The 20544-nt window shown below is 40.5% G+C and overlaps 1 protein-coding gene across 14 annotated transcripts in view; it reads left to right on the top strand.

Moving 5' to 3' along the window:
* The window catches only part of Cadps2 (calcium dependent secretion activator 2), a 535166-nt gene that overhangs the window by 259995 nt on the left and 254627 nt on the right, over window positions 1–20544 (top strand). For all 14 annotated transcript variants that reach the window (XR_015685524.1, XR_015685523.1, XR_015685522.1 and 11 more), the window contains 1 exon segment: window positions 12356–12467. Coding sequence is in view for 9 of the 14 variants with exons in the window: in XM_087657185.1 (XP_087513311.1) it covers window positions 12356–12467 (112 nt within the window). In the remaining 5 variants the exon portion in view is untranslated.

Raw genomic sequence — 20544 nt, 5'->3', positions numbered from 1 at the left:
GCCTTCTGTTGGACGTGGGGTTGGTAGGGATTATTTTCTCCATTCTATAGGCAGCTGTTTTGTGCTATTTAATGGTGTCTTTTAAGTTTCATGAGGTCCCATTTATAAATTGGTGACCTTAGTTCCTGAGCGATTCATGTTCTGTTCAGGAAGTTGCCTGTGCCAATGGGTTCAAGGTAGTTCCTCACTTTCTCTTTGATTCGATTAAGTGTGGCCCTATGTTGAGGTCTTTGGCCTATTTTGGAATTGAGTTTTGTGCAGGGTAAATATGGATCTATTTGCATTTTCCTACATGCAGACATCCAGTTAGATCAGCACCATTTCATGTGGACTTTTTTCCTTCAGCTTGTTTATATTGTCAATTACATGAATAGATTTTCATATATTGATCCATCCCGGCACCCCTTGGATGAAGCCTACTATCATGCTAGATAATGTCTTCGATGTGTTCTTGGAATTTGTTTGCAAATATTTTATTGAGTTTTCTTACATCGATGATTACAACAGAAATTAGTCTGAAATTGCCTTTCTTTGTTGATTTGTGTGTGTGTGTGTGTGTGTGTGTGTGTGTGTGTGTGTGTGTGTGTGTGTTAGATAACAGGGTGCCTGTAGCCTTATAGAATGAGTTTGACAATGTTCATTCTGTTTGTATTTTTGTGGAATAGTTTGAAGAGTATGGGTATTAGCTCTTCTTTAAAAGTCTGGTATAATTTTGTTCTAAAACCATGTGGCTCTATACGTATTTTTTTTTTTTTTTTGGATGGGGGACTTTTAAGACTGCGTCTATCTCCTTAGGGGTCATAGAACTGTTTGAATTGTTTAACAGATCTTTATTTAACTTTTTGTAAGTGTTCTCTATCAAGAAAATTATCCCATTTTGCTTAGATTTTCTAATTTTGTGGAGTATTGGGTTTTGAGTTAAGACTTAATGATTCTTTGGATGTCCTCGGTGTCTATTGTTAGGCCCCCATTTGGGTACATTCTGCCTTTTACTTAGTTTCACTAAAGTCTCGTCCATCTTGTAGATTTTCTCAAAGAATCAGATCTCGGTTTCATTAATTCTTTCTACTGTTCCATTTTTCTCAGTTTTTAATTGGATATTTTTTATTTACATTTCAAATGTTATCCCTGTTCCTGGTTTCCTGTCCATAAACCCCCTATCCCACCTCCCCTCCCTCTTCTTCTATGACGTGTTCCCCACCCATCCACCCGCCCCTTCCCACCTCCCACCCTGACATTCCCCTATACTGGGGGGAGTGGGGAGATCATTCTTGGGTGTGTTTGCTTCTTTTTGTTTTAGAGTTTTGGAGTATGCTTTTAAGTCGCTCTAAGTTTGAGATCTCTGCAATTTCTTTTATGAAGGCATTTAATGGCATGAACTTTCCTCTTAAGACTGCTTTTATTGTGTGCCATATGTTTGGGTATGTTGTACCTTCATTCTCATTAAGTTTCAGAAAGTCTTTAATTCTTTTTTTATTGTTTCCCTGACCCAATCACCACTGAGTTGAAAGTTGTTCAGTTTCCACGAGTTTGTAGACTTTCTGTTATTTCTGTTGTTGAAATCCAGCTTCAATCCATGGTGATCTAAGAATATATAAGGCACTGTTTCTATTTTCTTTTATATGTTGAGGCTTGCTTTGTGACCGACTATATGATCAGTTTTGGAGAATGTTACATGCTGAGAAAAAGATGTGTTCTTTTTTATCTGGGTGAAATGTTCCGTAGATATCTGTTAGGTGCATTTGACTCTTAACCTCTGTTACTTTTATTATTTCTCTGTTTAGTTCTTTCTCAAAGACCTGTTTATTAGAGTGCAGTGATGACTTCTCCCAGCATTAATATGTGGGTTTGGTGTGTAAGTTAGGCTTTTAGTAATGTTTCGTTTACAAATGTGAGTACCCTTTCGTTTGGGACAGAAATGTTCAGAATTGAGGTGTCATCTTGGTAGATATTTTCTTTGATGAATTTGAAGTAGTTCTCTCATCTCTTTTGATTACATTTGGTTGAAAGTCTATTTTTATTAGATATCAGAATGACTGCTCAGCTTGCTTTGGAGGTTGGTTTGCTTGAAACCCTTTGACCAGCCCTTTACTCTGGGGCGATGGACATTTTTGTTGCTGATGTGGTTTTCTTGTATGTAGCAGAATGATGGATCCTGTTTTCACATCCATTTTGTTAGCCTGTGGCTTTTTATTGAAGAGTCCATTTATGTTGAGAGGTATGAATGACCAATGACGGTTGATTTGTATTACTTTGATATTGGTGGTGATAGTTTCTCTCTCTCTCTCTCTCTCTCTCTCTCTCTCTCTCTCTCTCTCTCTCTCTCTGTGTGTGTGTGTGTTGTGTGTGTGTGTCTCCTTTCTTTTCATTTTTCTGATGAAAATTTTCTTTTTTGCTGAGTTTTCTTGGTTGTAGTTAGTCTCCCTGGCTTGACTTTTCCTTCTACATTATTTAGATCTGGGTTCATGGATAGATATTGATTTGGTTTTGTCATGGAATATCTTGTTTCTCTGTCTATGGTGATTGACTGTTTTGCAGAATATAGACATCTAGGATAACATTAGTGGTTTCTTAGAGTTTGCAAGACATTTACCCAGGCCCTTCTAGCTTTTAAGGTCTCTGTTGAGAAGTCAGGTATAATTCTGATAGATTTGCTTTTATATATTATTTGGCCTTTAACCCTTGTGGCTTTTAATATTTTTTCTTTGTTCTGTAGTTTGAGTGTTTTGGTTATTATATGCTGTGAAGATTTTTTTCTTGTCTAACCTATTTGGTACTCTGTAAGCTTCATGTATGTTTATAGGCATCTTTTTCTTTCAGTTGGGGAAATTTTCTTCTGTGATTTTGTTGAAAATATTTTCTTGGCCTTCTTGCTTGTAATTTTCTCTTTTATTCTTATTACTTTTAGGTTTGGTCTTTTCGTAGTTTCCCAGATTTCTTGGATACTTTCTGTCAGGGACCTTTTAGATTTAACATTTTCTTTGACCAATGTGTCAATGTCTTCAGCCGTATATTTTACATGTGAGATTCTCTCTTCCATCTCTTGTATCCTGTGGCTGATATTTACATCTGCACTTTTTGTTCTCTTCCCTAGGTTTTCTGTCTCAAGGATCCCTCCCCCACCCTGTTTATTGCATTCTCCTTTACTTCTTCAAGAGATTTCTTCTTTAAATTCCTCTCTCATCTTTTTTAAGATTGGATTTAAGGTCATTTTCTCATGTTTCTGTTGTGTTAGGACATCCGTGCCTTGCTGTAGTAGAATAGCTAAGCTTTAGTGGTGCTATGTTGCCCTAGCTCTTATTGATTGTGATTTATAAGCTGGCCTTTAACCATCTGGTTGTCCCTGATGTTTGCTGGATGTTCCTGATGTTGGCAGGACTCCTCAGGTTGGCAGGCAGAGCCATGAGCTTAACAGTGGAGTTCAGGGGACAGCATGTTTCTCGCCTCTGCTGGCTGGGTCTCAGGTGGAACTGAATGTTCCTGGAACCCACAGACTTCTTTGGGAAAGCAGGCAAAGCTTTGACCCTGATGGTGGAGGTCAGGGAACAGTACGCTGCTTATCCCTGTTGTCTGTTCCCAGTTGGACCCTGTGGGCAGGGGATTGGAGGGAGAGGGATCTAACCTGGCAGTTCCTTGGGCCTCCACAGGGCCATGGGCAGTTGACGTAGGACAACAAGCAACTCAATTCTCAGCCAACCAGCTTTATTAGGATAACCCATTTTACTTGCAAGTAGCTTAACATCTGATCTCCTTAAGAGTGTCGTCTTTGTCTTTTCTGTTTTCTGTAGGTGTGCTAAAATAATTGATGTAATATGTAAGGCATCTGCAACAGGCCCGTTTATAATATTAAGACTGGGAACAAACACAAGATTTATTCTCAGAAAATTGGTTGAATAAATCGTGATAGAGCCTGATGAATAAAAACATCTTAATGCTATTTTAACATCTTATTAATAAGATGATAATAAAAATTACGTGATTATATTTACTGGATAAATATGTTCAAGGTATTAATATTACATTAAAAAAGCAGGATATAGAACAGCCCCATCCATCTTCCAGTGAAGTTTGATTATGCTACCACTTTTCCTTAATCTTTGGCTTAAGAATATTGGTGTCATAGAAAATTTTAATGCGCTTGGGATTTCCTCAATAGCTAAAAACTACTTAACTTTTTTACATTCCAATAACTTTCCCTTCCTAAATGCCATTTTCTTATAGATTTATATAAAACTTCCTTAGTTACCCATGCTCATCAAGGATCCTACGCTAGACTGCTTCTGTGGCTTCGACAAAATACCTGAGAAAAGTTTTAAAAACAGGAATAGATTAAATTTGGTCGATGATTTCAGAAGGTCCAGTTCATAGCTAGCCGGCTCCACTGCTGTGTGACTGTGTTGGTGGAGCAAAGTCTCATGGCAGCTGGGACACACGGGCAACAGAGCTGTCCAGCTCATGGCAGCTGGTAGGCAGAGAAGATCTGAGATGAACATCACCAGTGACCTACCTCCTCCCACCAGGTCCTAAATCTTAGGAGCCAAAACAGTGTGGACTTTCAATAGGTCCAACTCAAAGAAATTAGAGCTCTTATGACCCAACCACTTCTGAATAAAGCCAGCAACGGGAGACCCACTCCTCAATAGCGAACATTCTGGGAAGGCTTCGTATCCAAAGCACAACAGATGGTATGTTTAAAAATAACTATATTTAACATTGTATAAAAGCATTGTGTTTATCATTATTTGTAAATACATTATGCACCTCATTGTTTAATTTCTGCTCATAATTTTTAGATCAACACTTGTCGTGTTGAACATAATTCCAATTTTTTAGAGGTTATTACATTACTCAGTCACAGTGTTGATAGACGTTATTTGTATTAGCGAAGTCATAAATGTGAGTGTATTTTCCACTTTGTCAGGTTTTATAAATGTTACTTTTTTTAACATATTCACATTCCCAGTGGCTTTAAGTGGCTTTATATTATTCAGGGCTACCATATATCAGACAGTGAGTAATAGGCACAGATATAGGACAGGGAAACGCATTTGTTTATTATGCAAGAAGAGTACTTGTGTGATAGCAGATATGTAGAAGGAGGGCACAGTTTCATGTTCGGAGGTGGAGGAGGAGAAATAGAGGGGAGAGTGGAGGAGAAGAAATGGCACGAGTCTTTTGGACCCTCACAGCCCGCCTCCTGTGACATCCTTCTTCTACGAAGACCACGCCTTATGACCCTTCCCAACATTTCCACCGACTGGGGCCCACATATTCAAATGTATGAGTCTGTAAGGATGACTCTCCTTCAAACAGGCATGCCCACAGTGGGTCTTCTGCAAGAGAAACAGTCCTCTTCACCTATGAGCCGTTTCTCCAACCTACAGACACATGTAGCCTTTCAACCAAACGAGATTGAGACATGAATTTTAAACTTCCTGTTCATATCATGACTAAATTCCTGACAGCTGGAAATTGTAAAGAAAACCACTAATGGAGGGCGGTCATCAAAATGAGGAAGTTCATAATAAAAATGACTGTCCTGCCAGCCTAGTATTTTTAGACTAGACATTTAAAAAGGCATAAACAGAAGTTAAGTAGAAAAGATGGATAGAGTGATGTCATGTGATTCTGAAGTGGTGTTTACAGACCTAGAATATTATTTGCATGAACCTTTAAATATTGAGCCTTTTTTCCTTACTTTCATTTTAGCACATTGTAAATTAATTCTTTTATTTTTTACAATTGCAGACATGCACAATGCACTGTGAACCTATTCACTCCTATAGCCCTCTCTTCTACTCCTACAGACATCCAGCCCTTTTCTCGCCAACTCATACACTTCTGTGTTCTATTTTTTTAATGTAATTCCTTTGACTCTAGCCACAGCTAAGCCATAGCGTGTTCATGATGCCATTATACATGCCATACCCAAGAAACAGCACTGAAAGGCATTCCTTTGCTTCCTCCAGCTCTTAGGATATCCCCATTCTTGCTTAAGTGGTGTTCACTGGGAATGATATAGAAGTACCCTTGACGGCTGTCAACCGTCACTTATTCTCATTACTTAAGTCTCAGCATTGAACTTCTCCCCATTGCAAAAACAAAATTCTGACCAAGTCTGAGAGCAACACTAGTTTAAGGTTAGAAACTGAAATATTTAGAAGTCTGGCTGGCGCTTCGTTTCTTGATAATGAATTTATTACATACTTATAACATAAATTTGAATTAAGAAATGTAAGTGGTTCCAAGGTAACTGTTTTACTGCTCATGGTTTTTGAACATACTTCAGACACAGAGGTTAGCAACTTGGAGGACCTTTCAGATTCCAGGTACAATTAGTTCTGTAGCTATTTAGAGGTAGTCAGAAATAGCTCTTAGATTGAAGGGCAGGATAGTGAGGACTATATGTTAAAATATATAGTCATCAAACTTTTTCATCATCTGTAATCTAATAGCTTATAAATTCCAAGATGATAGAGGTTTTGCTTGTTGAAACTGTATTTATTATCACTTGGTACATATTGGTACTTCGCATTAATTTGCACGAATTAAAGGATAAACATTTACTTTTGAATTTTCTTGTTGATTTTTCACATTTTACATGGTTTTATATTATCTGCATAACCATCATTACTTGGGAACAAATTGTCCCATCATATACCCATGTCTTACATGGCCACTTTAAGTATGCATACATTGTACTCAAATATTTGCTGTTATATGTGATGCTATTTCAGCTTTAATACTTAAAATTATTTGATTGTATAAATATGGGATGAGAAAGCAAATGCATGTATCCCAGCCCCAGATAGAAATTCTGGTATACTTTATTGAATAGCCAATGCATAATTAATGTTAGTTATTTCCATTGGCATATGAACTATCCTGTGCTTTCATAGTCAGGAATCCCTGCTGTCTCTGTACAGGTGCTTTGCAGATATTTTATTCATCTGAAGCTTTACATCGGAGTCTGATTGCTCATAAGTAATGTATCCATGCTAGTGAAAAGGGCAACATATTTTGAGTCAAGCAAATTGACAGTAAGTGTAATAATGCATTCTCTTGTCACTTAATCCTGAAAACTTAGTAGGAAGATAATAATTGATGTTAATTGCTGAAAGTGTTGAAACATGATGTTAAATAGGAAATAGGAAAATGCATTGGTGAACCTTAAACACAGAGTTATTATCTTCTTGGCTCTTCCTCTGCATTTTTGAATGGGATGTGGGAGACTTGGGGATTTAATTCATTCATCCTTCTGGAATCATAAGTATTTTGTTACTGTACATGTGTTCTTTTCTTTTTTAAATCTTTTATATCGTATGTTACGTGTATGACCATTTTGCATACACATACATCTGTATACTATGGCAGTTCCTGGTACCTGCAGAGGCCAGAAGAAGTCATCAGGTCATCTGGAATTGGAGTTATAGATAGCTGTGAGCTGCAGTGAGGGTGCTGAGACTCGAACCTGGGTCCTCTGGAAAAGCAACCAGAGCTGTTAGCTGAGATGCCGTTTGTCTAGTCTCTTGTTTTTATTTTTCACTGGAAAATTTGTCAGGATGGTATCAACCTATTTGGTGAGGTGTCAGAATTAAGATCCACAATAGAATTTTACCATACTATATATACTCCTCCTTCAATTTACACATTGTTAGTAGCTTTTGGTTGTTGTTGTTTAGTATGAAGGAGGAGGCTATATGTCATAGCACATATGTTAAGATCAGGGGACAGCTCTCGGGAATTGGTTCTCTCCTCACACCATAAGGTGAGTTCTAGGATTTAACTCAGAAACTCAGGCTTGTGTGAGAGCACTTTGACAGGCTGAGCCATCCTATTGACCTTAAAACTGCATGTGTTTTATCATCAGTCCCTTATCATCAGGACTCCCAGTATCCATGCTTCTCAGCTCCTCCCAGACCGAAAACACACTAATTTTCCCTTCCTCATTTCACAGAATGGCCTTCTTATTCCCTGTCGGTGACTCAACAGTCACTTGTGTAGATTGTTTTTTTTTTTTACAGGACCCGTAGGAACTTGTAATATAATGACTTACTGCCCACCACACCCTACTTTAGTCACCATATTGGTTTGTGGTTCAGATCACTCTCACCAGGTTCTATGTTCTATGTTAATAACTCCTTTGTACATATTGTAACACATTTTTGTGTTCAAATGAATCATTGCTTATACTGAAAAGTATTCACGGGGCACTTCGTCTGACTCCCCTAAGAGTCACCATTCCTAGCTAAGCATTATTTCTCTAGTTATAATATTTGAAATATAATCATGGCATTGAGGTGATATGCCCAGATATATGTATGTACATGTACGTCTATGTGTGTGTTTGTGTATATGACTTAATATGGTGGATACTTTTTTTACCTACTCACTTTACTGCCTGCCCCCTTCCAGGCACCCCCTCCCACAATCCTTTCCCCCATCCTCCCTCCCCTTCTCCTCTGACTGGGTGGGAACCCCTTGGGTATCTCCCCATATCCTGGCACTTCAAGTCTCTGAGAGGCTAGACACTTCTCCCACTGATGCCAGACAAGGCAGCCCAGCTAGAAGAACATATCCCAGATAACAGTTTTTGTACAGGCAACAGCTTTTGGGATAGCCCCCATTTCCGTTACTTAGGACCTACATGAAAGCCAAGGTGCACATCTGCTACAGATGCGTGGGAGGCCTAAGTCCAGCCAATGTTTTTTGGTTGTTGATTCAGACTCTGACAGCCCCAACGATCCAGGTTAGTTGACTGTGTTGGTCACCCTGTGGAGTTCCTATCCCCTTCCAGACTCACAATCCTTCCTCCTATTCTTCCGTAAGAGTCCCCAAGCTCCATCCACTGTTTGGCTGGGGGTGTCTGTATCTGCCTGAGTTGCTGCTGAGTGGAGCCTCTCAGAGCACAAAAAGTTGCTGTCTGTAAGCATAACAGAGTATCATTAATAGGATAGAGGACTGGTGCTTGCCCATGGGATAGGTCTCAGGTTGGGCCAGTTAATTTGGTTGGCCATTCCCTCAGTCTCTGCTCCTTCCCTTGTGCCTGTAGACAGGATAAATTTTGATTTGGGTGGGTTGGTGTCTCTGTCATTCCACTGGGGTTCCTGCCTCACTACAGGAGGTAGCCTCTTCATGTGTGAATGTATTTTTGATAAGCAAGCATCATGCAGTAATACTAAAACTAAACTCAACGTAACTGATGCACGTCTAGGCTTTGTGGCATCATCATCATGCATCATGTACTTGTATGTGTGCATATATATTTACACATTTCCCTTCTATATATCATGCATTCAGTGTTATATATCTGTGATATATAATATGCATATCTTTCATGTATCACATATACAAATATGTGTATGATTTATTTATGCATGTATAAATTTGTAATGGTCTAATTTAATGATTTACTTGTATGCATCTAATAAGAAGGAGAGATACTCTTATACCTGTTAAAGACAATCTACCAAAAGTATAGAACCATAATCACACAGAGCACTGTAAAGTTAGCTGGCAGCCCCTCAACTTGTCTGTCTTGTGGTGGCAGTGGCACGGATGTGGGAGAGATACAGGTGGAGAAGTGGCCCCATGGTCATGAGAGATGGAGAGCTGTCCCTGTCCCTCACCTACTTTAGCAGTTGGTAGAGGGGGCCTTGCTCCTCTCCTGGACAACACAGTGGAGTTGGTTCTGATGGTGTGGGTATGGGTTAGTCGGCTCTGAGGGCATGAGAGTAGGAAAACTGGCTGCAACACTCAATGAGCTACCCAGGGCAGTGCTGGAGAGCTCACCCAGTGGTGTGGGTGTGGAAAATCTGGCAGGCTAACCAGCTCAGAAACCTCCCAGGCCAAGATCTACCCCAGCATCTATCCCATCAGTGAAGTCCTGAATCTTGTGAAGGGGCAGGTCCTACAGATCCAATGCTGCATGATCCCTATGACACGGGGCAGCAAGAGGCTATCTGAGAGGAGTCCAGTGAGGATCCAGTATTGTATTGTAGCAGAAGACAGGTTCCATGAACCAGACCTGTGATTCATTGCAATGAACGTTTGCAAGTAAAGAAGGGTGGGTTGAAACGGTTCACTGGGGGCCATAATGTGAAATACTAAAGTTTCTACAAGTTTTTCGTTTTCTGTTGATGGGGGAGGTAGCAATGGGGAGATGAATGTGACTGGGATGCATGAAGTGATATTTGTGTAGAACCAATAAAATGTTAAAGAGGGGGACAAACAAACTAGGAGAAGATTCTAGATGAGTGTTAGCTTGGCTTAGGTCTATCTTATCAAGTAAGTTGTATGGTATCCTTTGGCAATAGGGTCTTTACTGTCTAGTTCTTGGAGGAAACAAAGAGAAAAATAACCTGTGTTGTTCTGGGAACTTCTGGGCTTTTCTGACTAACAGTTTACATGGAGGCGCCCATGCCTGACACAAGGAGCAGTATTACAGAGCCACGCAAGTTAGCTCTCCCAGTTACAGTTTTAACTTACATACTTTAATGGGCATGCACAGTGGTTGGCTTCAGTGTGGTTTCCTGTAGCTCTTTCTCTTTGCTTCACCTTCTCTCATCGCTCCCTCTGTCCCACAACCTATTCCTGCTCGACCTCTCAACTCCCACCATTCCTCTCTCCATTCTCACATTGCCTGCCTGTGTTCCAAACTCAAGTTCCGTAACACGCCCACCTCCTAGTGGTTCTTTCCTAGTTTGCTTTCCACGGGTTCTCCCAGTAAAACACAGAAATCTAAATGGGTTTTGCTAGCAGGAGTTTGTTCGTTCAGAAGATGGGTCAATTTTATAGAAGACTATGAGTTGTCTATAAGACAATTAGAAATTTCTGGTCCCAGTCCAAGGGAGGCCTTGAAATCGTAACTGTCTGATAAAGAATTAAGGTAGTGTTATGGGAATCTTATCTAAACTTTCCAATCAGACTGTACAGCCAAATTCAAGACTTGCTCTTCTCCACAGTACACTGAGAATCCCTTTTCTCTTATTTTGATTCTCGTGCTGTTTTATTCTTTTTCTTTTGCCTTTGCTCTACCACAGATCAACTTAGTTCAGTGAAATGGAAAAATAAAAAATAAAAGTAAAAGAAAGAACTTGGTGTCCCTTTCTTAGAAGTTTGTAATAGAAATTATACTACCTTTCCACCCTAACTGAACTCTTCTTTCTGGCCTCTGACTTTAGTTCTCAAGAGAACGGGTTTTATAGAGATGTTGACTTCTGCAGTCAATATGGTAACCTTTGCTTTTGGTCATGTTTTGCAATATTTTCAGGGCTACAGTAGAAGACAGACACACAATTTTTTATTCAGTTTTTAACATACTTGTCTTTGAGAGTCAACAAACTTTCTCAATAAGATTTATAAAATAAAATATATTCAGCTCCACGAAAGTGATAAATTGGTTGTTTTTTTTTTTTTACATAAGCAAGAAAATTGGCATTGTTTAGTGTTTTATTTTTAACCCGAATCTGGATTTTGCTAACTCTCTTAATTTCTCTCCCTTTCATGGCATTTCGTTCAATGGTGTTTTGTTCATGCTTTGCCAAGTGTTTGTACCTGTGCTCTCTCAGAATTTCAAGAACTTTTCATAAGGATTTTTTTAATACCAGATGTGTGCCAGTTGAGTTTGTCAGCAAGCTCAAATGAATCGGTGTATGTTAAAGGCAAGATGTTATTAATTAAAAGATGAGCCAAGAAAGCGTGTTGTTTTGTTACGAGGATTTGAAAAGCCAGATGTCAACAGACTTATTTTCATCCCTAAGAGAATGTATTGGGAAATTAACGACAGATTGTTCAAAATTTTATGAAGAATATTTCATTCTTTCTGAAAGATTCTATAAAAAGCCACGTAAAGAAATAGGCTAAGATAATTGTCCTTCCTTTTCGAAAACTAAAGACAGGTGGTGTTTAGTGAAGACCTTCCAAAGGGAGGAAAAGGAAAGCTGTACATTATTGTGAGAAGAGCTTTCTGCTGACCCATCTCTTACCTAGACACCTGTAGCAGCTTTCCCATTCATAAAAACGCTATTGCCTTGTTCCTGCTAATGAACTAAATACTAGATTTCGCTCAGTACATCTATAATGTCTTTTCTTAAGCCGAATTCATATAGCCTTCCCATATTTTGTAGATTAGTATGCTAATTTTTGAGCAGCTGAATAACCATTACAAGCTATAAAGCTTACTGTTATTTTCCTTCTTGGTGGTGCCATCTGTCAGAAACAAAAGCAAAGACGAAAATCTCATCTAGTTATAAAAGATTCTCCATTGCTTAATGCACCTTTTATAGAGGCATGTCGATCTAGGGGAATTGGTTACTGTTCCACATTAAAGAAAACCTTTCTTGCTTCATCACAGATGGGGAACCCAAGGAGATTTCAGCACAACCCACCCTCGGCCTGTGGTCAAAGTGAAGCTCTTCACAGAAAGCACAGGGGTCCTGGCCCTGGAAGACAAGGAACTGGGCAGGGTGAGTTGCACTTTACACTGAGTTTCCAGGGTACCACGGCAGTAGCATAAATCAGAAGATAAGCCAGTGTTTCTTGGGTGAAACTTGTGTTCATAAAGTATTTAAATTTAGCCAGCAAGATGACTCCATGGATGAAAGCAACTGAAACCAAGTTCCATGGCCTGAGCTCAGTCCCTATAATCCACGATGTGGATCTCCACATGAAGCATGGATGGTGGAGAGTCACCTTACTCCATAGACACGTCACTGCCCCATGTGTGTGCATGTGCACACACACACACACACACACACACACACACACACACACACACACACACACACAGGCACCCACAAAATAACTTAATAAGTCTACCTGACAGCTATAGTCTACTAAGCATAAGTATAAATTAGAAAATATGGTAGTGGGCTTTCAAAGCTTAAGAAGCACACATGAGCCCAGAGTCACCAGCTCCAGCCTCTCCTCTGCTCAATGCCATTCACACTAGCCCACTTGTCCACCCTCAGTGTGAAAGGTCGGCCTCATTTAATGTTCCTGCTCAAGGGTTGTCGGCCATTTTTATTGCACGAGGCCAACTGCTGTTCATATCTGCAACAGTTAACCAAATTCGAATACCTCCAAAGGGCATCTCCCCCCTGCCCCCTCCGTTTTCCTACTGAATCACTCTCTCTCACACATCTTTTACCACTGAGTCGGTATGTTTTCCTACGCTTATAGAATATATAATTGTATTCCCTATATATTCCACATGTCCTCAGAGGGCACGTCCTCAGAGTACTCCGGCTATCACCAGGTCAGTGTGGAAGGTGGCTTACTGTCTTACTTACAAAGGAGATACGTTCTGAGGGGTGGAGCCGCCTTCTGCTATCTGATCCTTAGCGCCCAGATCTGAGAGCAGCTTTCACAGATCTCTTCAAGAGAGTAAATATTTATAGCTCTCACTTATTTTTTTTGGAATTTATGGATAGCTTTTGCGAGAATAGATATGGAGGAACATTTGCAGCATTCTGTGCCTTGGAGATTTTCCCTCTCAGAATCGCGTTTTTATTCACTTCAGTTCCTCTCCCGGCTTCCTCGCTGTGAGTGTCTTTGGGTACACACGTTCCAGATTACGTCTTCACTGACTTCAGTACATGCAATGGACAGAATAAGTCTTCATTCATCTAATCGTACATCCATGGATTTATCCCTGAGTAAAGGTGCATGTAGCCTAAAGTAACAGAAGAGCCTCAGAGAGCAACTCTGATCTTTATGACTCAGAGTCATTCACATAAACTATAATCGTAATGATGAACCTTAATCTTCTCATTGTAACCAGTTCATTTTGTATGGAATTCTTTGGACATGGTAACTCACTTTTAAGTGTTCAAATGTTATATTTAATCAAATTTTAAGTTGATCATGTAAGGGATATATTTGCTCTATAATCTGAGACAGCACTTGCACACACTTCTAAAACAAGATGGCTTCTCCATGAGTTCCTCAACTTTTGCATTATAATATTTTGAGCAAAATACTTAATGTTGGGTGCCGTCCAACATTCATTTTATGATATGTAATCTCATCTCTGTCCTCTACTCAATAAATGCCAGAACTCGATGATCAGAAATGTCTCAGCATTGCCAGATGTCCTTCAGAAGCCCGTACAATGCCATCGATCCATGTATGAAAACCACTAGTCTATATTAATGACCTTAGTAGGTTTGAAAATGATGTGTATTATTATGTTAGTGGCTTTCAAAGTTATTTTCCTTTTCTGGAGCTTCATATTTGCATGATGCAACCATATGCAACTAAAACACAGGATTAACACCACTATGAGGTTATTCCATACAGACGTTGGCAATCACTGACCTAGAGGACCCTCTTTCCTAATTCCAATATTCCACCTATTTTCAAGTTCTGTCAGCTTCCTCTAAGATTTTCCTGATTCCTGACACCCCCATTAAACTAATCCAAGCTATCATACATGCTTCTGTAAGAACATGCTTCTACGTCCTCATTTGCCACCATGGCCCTTTCACTTCAGCTTTTGTACTCCAGATACTATGACGTATTAACACGTCAGAAACATTTCATCATTCTATCCTTGAAATCGCTCGGTGTCCCTCCATTTATTGAAGTCAAAATCTCAACTCTTCATCTTAGTACACGCAGCAGCAGCAGCAGCAGCAGCAGCAGCAGCAGCAGCAGCAGCAGATATAAGTGTAAAATGCTGGTTGTCATGGTCCACTGTAGCCTTGCTGAATCAGACTGTGGGGAGTGGGGTCTATGGGGCATTTAAACTCCCATTCTTGTTGATGTGGACACAAATGAAACCTGAAGACATCCTCTTGGTGAGATCCCATGTCCATCTTCTGTAATATACTAACCTTCATACCGTCACTCTTCCTTTAAATACCGTTCTCCCGCCCTATCTTTTCAAATATCTATTCCTCCTCTCTGCTTTAGAGTTGAGGTCTTCAGATGGGTCATATTCCGAGCTCCCATGACACATGCAAATATCATCTACATAACTATCTAGTTTTCTAGACAACTCATTTCAGTTCAAAGACAAAGACCTCATATGGTGCAAAATACACTGTGTAAAATATCAGGAAGGTACCCAAGAAAACCTTGCTTTTGTACATGAAAAATATTTAAAATTGTGTGTATTTGAACTTCAAACGCAAGCAACAAAGATGCAGAATGGGCTTATACCACGAGATACCTCTGGATATCTGCTCAAATACAGAAAAGGTGACCATGGCAAATGCTAGAAATTCTCCAGGACAGAAACTCAGTTACTGATGGAGGTGATGCAAAATTGAGATGCAACCTTTGAAGAACGTGCTGGTCTGTTATATATTAAATGTAAATATATCATATGAATTCCACACTGGACTTGTAGGCACTGACCTAAGGCTTATGCATTTTACATTCTCACAAAACTGTAGGTCATTATATAGGTAGGATGATCAACCCTACTACATCCATATTTGTGCTATTGTGAAGTTGTGAAATAGTGTGCTAGTACTGTGAAATACTATTTGTGCTAAAAAAAAGAAAACACATTATTAATTCATACAAATACGTAGTTAAAACTTATATGCCAAAGGATGAAGAAGCATGTGATTCTACTCATTCTGGGTGTGGGCAGGGGGGGGGGCGGTGTCGGTAAGAATAGAAACCTGAGTGCTTGATAGAGACTGAGTAATTGGGAAGGGGCTGTCTCTAAAGAGGTATCCGGGATACTTTTAGAGTGATAAGCCAGTTCTGCATGGACTGGATGAATGAATTATGTATTTGATAAAATCCAAAGAACATTACATTGTGTGGCGTGTAATTTAATGTATGCACAGTGACCTCCATGTGTGTGGACATGTGGACACGCACACACACATAACACACCAACCTGTGGTATCAAGGGGATCCACATGTGGAAGAGAAATTGTATTAAAAATAATTGTGTTAAAATATAAAAGATTTTGATCATCCGTCTTGAGTTTCGTTTGTTCTGGGCATCTAGGGTAATTCAAGCATTTGGGCTAATAGCCACTTATCAATGAGTGCATACCATGTATGTCTTTCTGTGATTGGGTTAGCTCACTCAGGATGATATTTTCCAGTTCCAACCATTTGCCTACGAATTTCATAAACTCGTTGTTTTTGATAGCTGAGTAATATTCCATTGTGTAGATGTACCACATTTTCTGTATCCATTCCTCTGTTGAAGGGCATCTGGGTTCTTTCCAGCTTCTGGCTATTATAAATAAGGCTGCGATGAACATAGTGGAGCACGTGTCTCTTTTATATGTTGAGGCATCTTTTGGGTATATGCCCAAGAGAGGTATAGCTGGATCCTCAGGCAGTTCAATGTCCAATTTTCTGAGGAACCTCCAGACTGATTTCCAGAATGGTTTTACCAGTCTGCAATCCCACCAACAATGGAGGAGTGTTCCTCTTTCTCCACATCCTCGCCAGCATCTGCTGTCACCTGAGTTTTTGATCATAGCCATTCTCACTGGTGTGAAGTGAAATCTCAGGGTTGTTTTGATTTGCATTTCCCTTATGACTAAAGATGTTGAACATTTCTTTAGGTGTTTCTCAGCCATTCGGCATTCCTCAGCTGTGAATTCTTTGTTTAGCTCTGAACCCCATTTTTTAATAGGGTTATTTGTTTCCCTGCGGTCTAACTTCTTGAGTTCTTTGTATATTTTGGATATAAGGCCTCTATCTGTTGTAGGATTGGTAAAGATCTTTTCCCAATCTGTTGGTTGCCGTTTTGTCCTAACCACAGTGTCCTTTGCCTTACAGAAGCTTTGCAGTTTTATGAGATCCCATTTGTCGATTCTTGATCTTAGAGCATAAGCCATTGGTGTTTTGTTCAGGAAATTTTTTCCAGTGCCTATGTGTTCCAGATGCTTCCCTAGTTTTTCTTCTTTAAATGAGGAAAAAGAATACCCTTGGCAGGGAAGGGAGAGGCAAAGATTAAAACAGAGACTGAAGGAACACCCATTCAGAGCCTGCCCCACATGTGGCCCATACATATACAGCCACCCAATTAGACAAGATGGATGAAGCAAAGAAGTGCAGACCGACAGGAGCCGGATATAGATCGCTCCTGAGAGACACAGCCAGAATACAGCAAATACAGAGGCGAATGCCAGCAGCAAACCACTGAACTGAGAATAGGTCCCCTATTGAAGGAATCAGAGAAAGAACTGGAAGAGCTTGAAGGGGCTCGAGACCCCAAAAGTACAACAATGCCAAGCAACCAGAGCTTCCAGGGACTAAGCCACTACCTAAAGACTATACATGGACTGACCCTGGACTCTGACCCCATAGGTAGCAATGAATATCCTAGTAAGAGCACCAGTGGAAGGGGAAGCCCTGGGTCCTGCTAAGACTGAACCCCCAGTGAACTAGTCTATGGGGGGAGGGCGGCAATGGGGGGAGGGTTGGGAGGGGAACACCCATAAGGAAGGGGAGGGGGAGGGGGATGTTTGCCCGGAAACCGGGAAAGGGAATAACACTCGAAATGTATATAAGAAATACTCAAGTTAATAAAAAAAATATATAAAAGATAGATTTGCTTAAAAGAGTGATGAGAAAAGCCTCAGCTCTCAGCTCTAAGCGTGTGAAGAAACACACTCTCAAATGGCCACAAGGCTGGCCACTGTAGTGTCAGCATATCTCCTGCGTCCCACTGATAGGATGCTGCAAGAGGCCCATGCTCAATAGCCTTGTCATTCTCCCTCAAGCCTCAGCATAAGCCCCATACATGTGTTAGAGAGTTGTGAGGCAAAGCCACTTTGGGGACCATGTACAGAATGACTGTCCAGGACTCTTCAGGACTCTCAAGCTATGAAAAAAAATACAATACTGATAAAAGGTCAGAGAAGAATAAAAGACAGAAACAGTGAATGTAATGTGGTATGTTGGATTAGCTTGAATCAGAAATGATACTAATTGAAAAACAACTAAAATCCAATAGCATCTGTTGCAGTACAGATAGACTGTTTTAGACTTCTTGCCTCTGATAAATATTCCATAGTAATATATACTGATTGTTTTGTTTTGTTTTGTTTTGTTTTGGAAAACTAGGTCAAGTATATACAAAACTTATCTATAATGACTTAGCAACTTTTACAATTAAATTATTCTATAACATTAGTTGTGGGGAGACATAATGAAAATGTTGTTGAGCCACTGTTGGTGTTATCAATATGTGGTTTATACTGCTGATTTCTTTGTTTCAAAGAAAGAAACTGAGGTTCTAAATGAATACTCCAGAAATCTCATAAAGTCATAACTTTGTACATGAATACATTCCTTAACTAGAAACTTCTTGTGCATGTGATGCTGGTTTCCAGCACCTATTGACACCTTTTTAAACAGTCTTAGGATCTGGTCGTCTTTCGTCTACACACCCTTTACAACTTGTCTGTAAACTGGTCAAAGAGAAATAGAAAAGTATCTCTTCTTGTTCTAGAGCTCTTTTGTTTCATTGAATTACCGTGTACTCTTGAAGTTTGATCCTCTTGGAGGGTGGTGGAAACATCTTTTTAATTAAGACAGGTAATAATCTGGCTTTAAAATGCACATATGAAAATAGACAGACAGACAGACAGATAGACAGACAGACACAGAAATAAAGATATACAGTGTGAAAGTACAGGGGACACTATGAAGAAGAGGAAGGTCTCTAAAAAGAAAGAGGGTGGGCAGAGCATGGGTCATGAACAGGGAAGATATTTCAGAAACTTGTTTAATGTAGAATCACACACACACACACACACACACACACACATGAGATATGAAAGCAAGGCAGGAGTGTTTGTAGGAGAAAAGGGACAGGTCAGAGGGAGAAGAGGAATGTGGGAGGGTGGAGAATGGGGTGTATATGAACATAGTATAATAACATACACATAAAAATGCCCTAAGACGTGAATGGAATGATAGCTACTCGAATTTGGTTTCATGACTCCAGGATCTGTTCCTCAAGCCAGGCATGGAGCGGACATGACTAACATGATGAAAACATTTGAACGTGTTTTATGATCAAGGCGTAGGATGATTCAGAATCTCGGGATTTAAAAAGCGGGAATCAAAAATTACTTAAGCCGAAGTAGTTTCATAGTGATACACATTGAAGATGCTTTTGTCATTTCTACAGTGATTTGGTATTTGAATCATGTTATTGAATCTCTCTATTTATTTGTGAATGAATTATATTCTCAGATTACTGTTTACCTTGTTGAATGATATTCTTGGGTACAGACGTATTTTGAAACTTCTATACAATAGGTGTTTAGTTTTGGAAATATTGATATGTAGGGCTAGCAATTTGGCTCATCAGATAGGAGCACTGGTAGGTGGCTGTTCCAGAGGACCCAAGTTCAAGTCCTAGCACCCACATGGCACCTTAATTTGTCTATAATTCAATCCTGGGGGATCCAGTGCCCACTTGTAACTTCTGTAGGTACTGTGTGCATGTGGTGTACAGACAAACATACAGACAGACATACAGGCAAAATTCCCATACTTTTTTTAACTAAAAATCTACATAAAATGATTCTTGAAAATGACAGAAACAGAGCTCCTCACTAATAGATTTTGAAAGAATACAACTTGAAAGTATACTCTCACCTGAGGGGGACTCAGAGAGAGCAGAGGCCTACCTGAGGGCACTCAGGGAGAGCAGACCCCTACCTGAGGGCACTCAGGGAGAGCAGAGGCCTACCTGAGGGCACTCAGAGAGAGCAGACCCTTGCCTGAGGGGGACTCAGGGAGAGCAGAGGCCTACCTGAGGGCACTCAGGGAGAGCAGACTCTCACCTGAGGGGGACTCAGAGAGAGCAGAGGCCTACCTGAGGGCACTCAGGGAGAGCAGACCCCTACCTGAGGGCACTCAGGGAGAGCAGAGGCCTACCTGAGGGCACTCAGAGAGAGCAGACCCTTACCTGAGGGGGACTCAGGGAGAGCAGAGGCCTACCTGAGGGCACTCAGAGAGAGCAGACCCCTACCTGAGGGCACTCAGGGAGAGCAGAGGCCTACCTGAGGGGGACTCAGGGAGAGCAGAGGCCTACCTGAGGGGGACTCAGGGAGAGCAGAGGCCTACCTGAGGGGGACTCAGGGAGAGCAGAGGCCTACCTGAGGGGGACTCAGGGAGAGCAGAGGCCTACCTGAGGGGGACTCAGGGAGAGCTGAGGCCTACCTGAGGGGGACTCAGGAGAGCCTTTCAAGCACTCCCGGACCAAGCAAGTGTGCAGATATTGTCAAGAAGCAGCAGTGTACCTGCTCCTGATGGCTGAATTGCTGCCGGAGTTGAGACCTGGCACCGAGAGGGACAATGGAAAGCAATCATTACATGTAGACTGGTGGCATGACAGCCTAGAATTAGGGTGACACTCTTCAGTTGAAGGTTCTCTTATTTGGCAGCGGCTCAAAATCCAGACTTTGTTTGTGGATGCCATATGCAAATACCTATTTCTGGAAGTAGAAACGGCATATGGACATTTTTCATCTGAGTTGATGTCCAACTCTTTGCTGAGTGTGATGGGGATACCTGGAGGCAAAACCAGGATTTTTCTAAGGA

Source organism: Rattus norvegicus, chromosome 4 (genome assembly GCF_021556685.1).
Source record: "Rattus norvegicus strain SHRSP/BbbUtx chromosome 4, alternate assembly SHRSP_T2T, whole genome shotgun sequence".
Taxonomy (NCBI): domain Eukaryota; kingdom Metazoa; phylum Chordata; class Mammalia; order Rodentia; family Muridae; genus Rattus; species Rattus norvegicus.
Note: the sequence above shows the minus strand (reverse complement) of the source record. Positions and strands in the feature narration are given on the sequence as shown.